Source organism: Littorina saxatilis, linkage group LG3 (genome assembly GCF_037325665.1).
Source record: "Littorina saxatilis isolate snail1 linkage group LG3, US_GU_Lsax_2.0, whole genome shotgun sequence".
Lineage (NCBI taxonomy): Eukaryota > Metazoa > Mollusca > Gastropoda > Littorinimorpha > Littorinidae > Littorina > Littorina saxatilis.
Genome location: NC_090247.1, coordinates 32,301,353 through 32,311,352, shown reverse-complemented (window position 1 = coordinate 32,311,352; position 10,000 = coordinate 32,301,353). Strand labels below are relative to the sequence as shown.

General features: G+C 38.0%; 1 protein-coding gene across 1 annotated transcript in view; it reads left to right on the top strand.

The window, feature by feature from the left end:
• Positions 1-9,017: 9,017 nt before the first annotated feature.
• Positions 9,018-10,000, top strand: part of LOC138962166 (uncharacterized PPE family protein PPE12-like) — a 9,256-nt gene continuing 8,273 nt past the window's right edge. The window contains exon 1 of the mRNA XM_070333891.1: positions 9,018-9,194. Coding sequence (XP_070189992.1) covers positions 9,183-9,194 — 12 coding nt within the window. The 5' untranslated portion in view covers positions 9,018-9,182. The remainder of the gene's footprint in view (positions 9,195-10,000) is intronic.

Below are 10,000 nucleotides of genomic sequence, written 5' to 3'. Positions count from 1 at the left end.
AGAACAAAAGTTGACCGAATTTTGGGCTTGGAGTGCGTGTGCAAACTTGACATGATGTCCTGGAGTGGAGATTTAAATGGGTGTTGTCTGTTTTAAAGCTTACTCCAGCCACTCGAGAATAGTTTAGTTTTTATTTATTAGTTTTGTTCTTACTCTTGTTCTTTTATTTCTTGCACTCTCTTGTTCTTTGTGTCTTCTTTCCTTCTTTCTTTCTTTCTTTCTGTCTTTTTTTCTTTCTGTCTCTTTCTTGTTTTGTTTTGTTTTGTTTTGTTTTGTTTTGTTCTCATTGTCTATGTTTTTTTCGTTTTTGTTTTTATAATGGTTCTTTCTTCAATGTAAACTGTGCTGAATACAATGAAACCCCCTGTTTAAGACTACCCCCCCCCCTTTAAGACCTTTAAACATTTAACTAGATAACCATCATCTTGTTGACTGTTGCCGGTTAAAAGCAAACATTCCTTCAGTTTAGAGGACTCAGACCGTGACTGGTCGTGCATCAAGACAGAATGAAGCATTACGACACGAATTTCAGACTTTATAGATTTTGTTGAAAATTTGAAACCACACGGCAAAATGCATGCGCTGTTAAAATGGAATCTGGGGCTGTGATTTAAATGTTACCCTCCCAACTTGATGGATGAGGATTGAAAAACCAAGTCTTGTTCTGGACAGTCCACAACGGATAACACGAAGGCAGTTCCGGCTTTGAAATCGTTCGTAGCAAGTTGACAGACAGACAGACAGCCAGACAGCCAAGACAGAGACTGGCCAAGACAGATTATAAATGATGATGGAATCGTTTTAACGTCACTCTGTAAATACATTGGCGCATTTGTCTTAACGTTAATGCACACACGCGCCATCCCGCCCCCCCCCCTCCTTTCCCAACTACGTACAGTATAGATAACCACCCGCAACGGCCCTCGCACATTCTCAGGCATCCCTTAAATTATTGAAATAAAAGTAGTTAGGTACACAAATAATGTCAAGTATAGTGTAACACGTTTATCGGATAGTTAAATAACGACTGAGCTTTTAAGTTGGCTGTAAATCAAAAAGGCCGTTTCTAACAACTTCCGATAAAACGTCCGACAGGAAGACTTAAGAACTGTGGGTAAAAATCGCACTTCCTGTTCACTGTCCAAACGATCTTTGGACAATTTTGCCTCAACAGTTTGTTGACGTGGGAAAAATAAACGGGCCGCGCCCCAAGGACGTCCATGTGAAACGAGCATTACTTTATTTTGTATTTCTTTTACGTGTATGGAAATTTGTTTGGTGGAAAAGTCCGGTCGTGTAGGAGGTAGGTCGGTATGCTAATGACAAGTTACTGCGGTAGTACCAGTAGTGTTTTACTCCCCCTTGATCGATTGAACATGTGTACGTTGGTGACACATTGTCAACAGTACAGAAGTGATTTGCATTTTGTATTCAAAAATAGTAGAAGCTGCTCATGTACATGTATTATATCTTTGAATGCAAAGACCCTCGCGCTGTACTGTTAACAATGTCATGAATATATCATTGATTTATAATGAGATTACAATGATAAGGAAGACTAATGCTTGAATGTGTTGACAAATGATGAAGGAAGCTACAGCAAGAAGTAAAAGCAAGAACATAAACAAACGCAAAGTAAAAAGGAAAGAAAGACAGAAAGAAAGAAAGACAGAAAGAAAGACAAATGGAAAACAGGAGAAGCAATCGAAAAACAGACAGACCAATGCTGTTTTGGAGCACACGCACGAACACTAGAGCTCGAGCACACAGACAGACAGACAGACAGACACACACACACACGTACGCACGCACGCACGCACGCAAGCACGCACGCACGCACGCACACACACACTCACACACACACACATACACACACACACACACACACACATACACACACACACACACACATACACACACACACACAGACAGACGCTTTTTTCTTTCTCTCTCTGTGTCTGTTTATCTGTCTGTCTGTTTGTCTGTCTGTCTGTCTGTCTGTCTCTCTCTTGCTGTCTCTGCCTCTGTATATATATCTTATTGTTTCTCTGTGTCTTCGTGTCTCTCTCACTCTCTGTCTCTGTCTGTATGTTTGTTTATCTGTTTGTATGATTGTCTGCCTCTAACTGTCTGTCTGTCTGTTTGTCTGTTTGTCTGTCTATCTGTCGGTGTCTGTCTGTCTGTCTGTCTGTCTGTCTGTCTGTTTGTCTGTCTGTCTCACTCTCTCTCTCTATCTCTCTGACAAACAACATCCGTACGCACAATCAAACTCAAACACACAAGCTATATACTAAGTGCAAACATGTTAAAGTTTAGACAGACAAGCTGTCTATATGTCTGTCTGACTGCTTGCATGTCGGTCCTTCCGTTCTACTATCTGTCTGTCTGTCTGTCTGTCTGTCTGTGTCTGCCTCTCTGTTGCTGTCTCTGTATCTATGTCTCCCTGTTTACATGTATGTCTGTCTGTCTCGGTCGCTGTCTCTCTGTTTCTCTCTGTCTGTCTGTCGGTCTGTCTATCTGTCTATCTGTCTGACTGTCTGTCTGTCTGTCCGGTCTGTCTGTCTCTCTCTCTCTCTCTCTCTCTCTCTCTCTCTCTCTCTCTCTCTCTCTCTCTCTCTCTCTGTACGTGTGTGACCAACGCATCCGCCCTTTCTGCGCATTCTACAACAGCATCACGTCAAAATGCTTTTCTAGTCAAAACTCTGTGACACACTTTGTTTTCTTCATGACAGCGTACAAACATCCTCTCGACAGAACACTAAAAAATATGACAAACCAGCTAACATCACCCAAATGTGTACACTTACAGAAACCCCCACCACAGGAGCGTGAATCAAAGTGACGGTCTAATTAAGTATCCTAATCCTGTTATAAGGCTTAAGCAGAAGAAAACCTGGATCGACAGGCGCTTTGATATAAGCGCCTGTGAAACGCCCCCCCACAAGAGTTCTTCAGGTTCTTCGTAACTTCTGTGACGACTTTTGGTACTACTGCTACGTCACAGGCGGAAATAATATAATGAATATCTGGTCATGTTTCTTTTGACGCGGGAAGCGTCCCATACATGACACCGGTAAACAATGAAAAATGTGGAAGTTTTGTTTTACGATCAAGTAATTCATTTTTGTTGTTGTTGATACATGGGTCATGCGTTTAATGACCCAGCAATACGTCATAGTTGAAAGTTCTTGCGTAAACGTTGTCAGTTTACACGATGATTTGCCTGATTGTCGTTCACAATGATTGCTCTGTTGATGAATTAATATTCAACACACGATTCAACACGAAGTGTGGTTAGACCTGTTTACCCTTACGATTTTGGCGTAATTTATTACGATTTTCTGCAAAAAATACGCCATTCCGCTATCCGTGTCAAGACTACGATTTTCATAAATAAAAAAAAATAAAAAAATAAAAAACATATATATATTTTTTTTATTTTTTTTTTATTAATTCACATGTTTGGTATTGGTTTTTTTCAATGGCAAAATGGGGTGAAAAAGCACAGGACTGACAAGAGATCATGTCTGTCTGATGAGACGCTGGAGAGCTTTCTAGTGGTGAAGTCTCGCCCTCACTCATTCGGAAAGCGCAAGTACAGTAGAGAAGCGCTTGACACACTGAAAAAGGCCTACTACGAGCAAAAGGAAAAGAATGGGTGATGCATGTGCTTTTGATGTGATTCTCTTTGAAATTATGATGACTAAAAAAACTGACTGATGTGGTTTGTTTGTGAATGATGGATATATGGGCATGATTGCGTTTCGAAGACACAGTTGTCATGTGCGTTGTAATTGGCGACGAATGCTGGATGATTACTAAATTTTTGTGCCAGGATTACTATTTTTGGGGCTGAGCCTTACTCCATAACACTTATGGGGGTAAACAGGTCTGGGTTCAGTACACGGGAACTGCATTCTTTTTTTTTTTTTTATTCTCTTTTTGTACATTTTTTTTTACATAAATATGCTGTACATTACAGGACATCACCTAACCGAAAGGACAGAATCATATAACAGAAAAGCACACTTGGACAAGTACAACATACATGGGGTGGGAAGATGGAATGGGGAGGGGGGGATGTTCAGCGGTTTGGTGGTCGCATTATCAAAAGGTTTTAAGAACGAAAAAACCTAAGGGTTACATCAAAACGTGCATATACAGGCGCCAATCCTTGTAGAATTTATCTACTGTATTATTCACAACTGCGTTATACTTTTCACAAACAAATCTTTGCTTAAAGTTTCTACTAAATGTCTGAAAATGAGGGGTCTTTTTGTTCATTTTGGAAATATATACATGGTGTTTGGCACAGATTAATAACACATCAAAAGCTTTATCGGTGACTACATTGTTCGCCACTCCAAGAAGAACCAGTTCTTTAGACAGTTTTAAATTGTCGCAATGGGTGCAGTTCGCCTTTAGCCAATTTACAAATTCTATCCAAAAAGTCTGCACTTTATCACACTCCCAAAACATATGTAAAAGGGTTTCTTCATTTCTACCACAAAATGTACACAATGACGTATCCACAATTTTTCGCAAAAATAGAAACCTTTCTGTGGGCAAAATTCTGTACAATAATCGGTACTGGAACCATCTCAGACAAGTGTCATTTGTTGTTTTAAAAACATGTTGAAAAATAGCCTTCTTATCTAACAAACTGTTTAAAGATTCAGACCATTTTTCCATACATTTTGGGACCGTAGTATGTTCAATCAGTTTTTTGTAAATAAGTTGTGTCTTACCTTTACAAATACATTTCCACACAATGGGCTCTGTCATAATAAAATGTTTATCAAATTCTAAGCCGATTTTTCTCTGATATTTCTTAACAGCCTGGATTACACCTTGATACAATACAAAATCGCCTCGCACATTTGGATATTTGATTTTAAACGCATTATAGGATAAGTATCCATTTTGTCCCAAAATATGACCAATCTGAGCTATTCCATTGTCGATCCAATTTTGAATGTACACTGTCTTTTTATCTCTCCGAATATTAACATTATAATGTAAACATTCTGATACAAAATCGTTAAAGGTTATAGGGTCACATTTTCCATGTAGTTTCTTATAATGTTTAAAAACATTGGTCCAAAATGGGTTTTCCATTCTCTGCATCAAAACATTTGCAAATTCCTCTCCTCTCATATTAATTGTTGTAACAGATGGACATGCTTTAAACAATAGTCTTGATATTAATCCAGTAAGACCATCAACTCTTTTTAACCAAACAATTTTTAGAGATGACAGAAAACTTTTCACGTCAATCATCTTTAATCCTCCATCTTCATAGGGTTGGGTGACCGTAGTTCTTTTAATTTTATCTCTTTTTCCATCCCAAAGAAATTTGAAAAAAATATTATTTAACTCCATCATAAACTGTTCGTCTGGATCAGGTAAATTAGTAAACAAATGTGTCAATTTGGAAATAGCCAAGGTTTTTAGGACTGTTATTTTACCAAAGGGTGTCAGGTTCCTTCTGGTCCATGAATTCAGAAGTTTTTGAATTTCCTTTAACTTATTTCTATAGTTAAGAAAAACAACCTCGGATACATTCACCGAAAAAATAACGCCAAGTGCTCTAAAATTATCCGGGTTCCAGGTAAAATTCATATCAGGCAAAAATCTTCTTTTGCAAAACTTTAAAGGTCCTAACCAAACTACAATTGTTTTATCATAGTTCATTCTCAGACCTGACAGTGATGCAAAATGTTGTAACACTTTTATACTTTCGCAAAAAGATTGCTCTGTACCATCAAGAAACAGACTGGTATCATCGGCGAATTGTGACAATAAAATATTTTCGCCAAGAATATTCATACCACCAATCTTTTTGTTCTGGCGTACCATAAGAGACAATATTTCAGCACAAATCAAAAATAAATAAGGTGACAGCGGATCCCCTTGCCGGGTGCCTCGACCTACATTAAACCATGCTGAATACCGACCATTAACTGAAACACAGGACTTAATTTTGCAATAAAAAGTAAAAATCCATCGTTTCATGTCATTTCCAAAGTTAAATTTGCTCAAAGATTTTTCAATAAATGACCAGGCAACACTGTCGAAAGCCTTTTCAAAGTCGACCATCAAAAGTAGGCCAGGTATATTATGTTTATTTGAGTAGAACAGGGTATCATATATTAATCTGACATTTTCACCAATATATCTTCCTTTCAAGAAGCCTTTTTGATCATCATGAATCAAGTTTGGCAAAACACGTTTAAACCGTTCTGCAATGCACGTTGATGCAATCTTATAGACCGTATTTAACAGAGTAATTGGTCTCCAATTTTTCAAAAGTGTTTTATTTTTTCCTTCCTTTGGAATACATACTATAACGCCCTGTCTCTGAGTCACTGACATTTCTCCTTTCTCAAATCCACAATTTATAGACCGTAACATAAACTTTCCTAAGTCAGAATAGAAAAACTTGAAGAATTCCGCAGTGTACCCATCTGATCCTGGGCTTTTGTCGTTGTTTAGTTTTTTCACAGCTTTGAGTAGCTCACATTGAGTAAGTCTACCTTCCAATTGTTTACTCTCAGCATCTGTTAATACAGGATGAGCCAGGTTTTCATCAATCTCTTGATTTACTAGTTCGGCTTCTCTTGAAGTATATAACTCCTCATAAAAAGTCTGTGCTTCCTTAACAATTAAAGCATTATCATGAATAACTTCACCATCATCTTTCTGCAAAAAACACATGGACTTCTGGACAAACTGTCTTTTCTCCAAATTACAAAAATATTTTGTATTTTTTTCCCCTTCTCCAATCCACTTCGCACGGGATCTAATTATCATACCATCCACTTTTTTCTGCCTTATTTGACTTAACTCCTGTCGTGTTTGCTCTAAAAGTTGAATATTATACTCTGTCAAGTTACTTTCCAAAGTGTATATCTGAGAAAGAAGATCTTTTTCTTTTCTGTTACTTTCCTTTTTTTTATATGAGGAATATGAAATGCATCTACCTCTTATTTCCATCAATAACATCTCAAAAAACAACTGATCATCAATCAATAGCTGTAAATCATCATCGTCAATCAAGTCAATATTGTCCACATTATAAACAGGTAAAGCATATTGTATCTTTACATCAACAATAACCTTCTGCATTCTACTGAAAGCTAGTCTGAGTACATGTCAGTCGCAAAAGTGTAACAGTGTTGAGCTCATGCGTTTTGGTTTTCTCCTCGTAGGTAAAAGTTGCCAAGTTGTGCATTTATTTTTGGTCGATTTTTTAATTAGTACTTTATATTTGTTAAGTCTAATCTAAGGCGTCCTCTTATTGGAAAACGGTCACGTGACCTATGCAAAAGACATATTTGATCCGAAAACTGTTCCGATAGTCTACTGGAGCGCCTTTAATGCCATAACAAGTTTAGGTAAAAGCACACGGGAATGAATGCTTCATTTTTTTTAAACTTTAAAAAATTTGTTTTTTAATTGTTGCAATAACTTTCAACAGTTTTGCACAATTTAGATTTGAACCTCGAAGAGCCCCAAAAAACTCAACATTTGAATGCGATTTAATGTTCACTTGTCAACAGGTTTCGGCTGTTTGTGTAGATAATACACATCGTTTATTTAACTAAAACCTACTTTTTAGAGTTCATACGTAAAAGCTGACATTTTAGCTTGCGCTCACATTTCACTTTTGTTCTGACCGTTTCGGGGGAGTATCTGGCGAAATATACGAACCTGAAGAATCTGGAGAATCCACTTTACCTTAATCTAGACGCACACGGCACGATTTGTTCATTAAGCTTTAAAACACTTGCAAAAGCAAGTGTAGGCAGTTCTCCCGCGCGGTAGCATTATTTGTACCACAGAATCTTATAACTTTGGAAGCGATCTGAGAGCCTTTCTTCTTAGGTATGTATCCCCTTAACTGGACGGGCGCAGTGGCCTAGGGGATAAGACGCTAGCCTCCCATGCGGAAAATCGCGGGTACGAATGAAGAAGAGAATCCCTTTAACTGGAGCTAACCTTTAAAACTCTTCAGAGTTATTGTTTTCTTAATTGCGCAGCCGTGAGCTTCCTGATTAACCATGTCATCTGTGTTGACAGCGACAAATCGTGCGTGTCTGAGGTGAGGCGTTTTGATGTACAGCTGTACTGATTTTTGAAAACAGTCTGAAAGCAAACAATAAATTGTTTTTGTTGTGTGGAAAGACGTACCAAAGTCTATTTTTAAACCATCTCTGATCACGTTGAAGCTCGTAGAAGTTTGATGATAAATCAGAAATTACTGCGCATATAATCACTTTTAAAACTTCTGTCCCTCTGTCTGTCTCTCATTCTTTCGTTCGGATTCTATCTTTCAGTTGATTAACTGATCAATGAAGCAATCAATTCATTTTTGTTTTTTGGTCGAGGTTTGATTTTGATTGATTGATGGATTGATTCTTTTTCTAAGATTTTTGTTTGTTAATTTATCTATCTGGTTATTGAGTATTTATTTATTTATCTATTTATTTATTTATTTATCTATATATTCTCATATATTCATCTGTTCATCTCTCTATTTACCTGTTCATTTATTTGACATTTGAGAATGCAATAAAAACAATGTCAATGACGTTACTGTAAGAAGGAATTTAGTGGGGGGTTTTCATTCAAAAACAACATACACCCTTCAAAAAATTATCTGCTTACACGCTCTCACCCGCCCAGTCCTTGTTTTCACGGGTTTTCTTGTTTAAATTAAGCCACGTGACTCTTCCGCGGAATGAGGCCTTAGGAAGGTTTGGGGTTGGGGGAGATGGGGGGACAGAGAGAGAGGGGGATGGGCGGGGGTGGGGGGGGGGGGGGGGGGTGCCGAAGGGAGCTTGAGCAACGCACAACAAATCAGAAGAAAAAAGTCACGCGGAGTATGTTGGTGTCACGGTTCACCGTTCTTCTGCGTGACTAATTACCTGTCACTCTCAAGGAATTCTCATTTGTCATTGGCTGCGTCCTCGCTCGACCACGCCCTCCGAAAAAGGCAAGATAACTGCGAGGTGTACATAAAGGTAAAACACAAACTGACCATTTTTCGAAGTGTAACATCTCTTTCTTCAACTTCTCCCGTGCAAGATATTTTCTGCGGATGCAGCTCACGCCTTGGTTTTGACTTTGTGAAAGTTTTGTTCTTTGGCATCTTCTTCTGGTGTAACACTTTTTTCGTCATGGATGTTGAAGTAAGTAGACTATACTTTTGCGTGTGTTGTGTTAAATATCAGCTGGAATATCAGGAAGTTTTTAGCATATAAACAGTTCATGTCCCTAATAGGCTCTAGTTCCTGTGAGGACGTAAAACTCAAGTAACCAACCAACCAACCAGGTTGTGTTGAGAAAGAAGAAAGCTGGGAAAAAAGAAAGAAAGAAGGAAAGGAAGGAGAGAAAGAAGAACAGGAAACATGTAAGACAATCAGAAAGAAAGACAGACAGACAGGGAGAAGGAAAGAAGACACACACAAAGGAAGAAATTAGGCAGAAGAAGTATAGTTTTACTTGAGAGAAAGTAAGAAAGAAAGAAAGAAAGAAAGAAAATAAGAAAGAAAGAAAGAAAGAAAGAAAGAAAAAAAGAAAGAAAGAAAGAAAGAAAGAAAGAAAGAAAGAAAGAAAAAAAGAAAAAGAAACAAAAAGAAACAAGCGATAAGACGGACAGAAAATAGTATGGAAGAAAGAAAAAAATATAAAAACAGAAAAAGAAAAAAAATAGACAGTATAAGTCTCGATAAAGTAGTCGGAAAGTAAATACAAGAAAAAATAGAGAAAAAAAGAAAGCATGACCATAACTCTTTGATTACTGCAGGCAGCGAACAAGGCGCAGAAGCCTGCATCCACAGTCGGTGTCACAAGGTCCTGAAAGGCCTCATTGTGGGAGGCCTCATCGGCATGTTCTGCAACCTTAATTCTAACAATAATTGGTTGATTACCGCAGGCAGCAAACAAAGCGCCGAAGCCTGCATTGACAATGGATAGCAAGCTGTTGCAAGCCCTA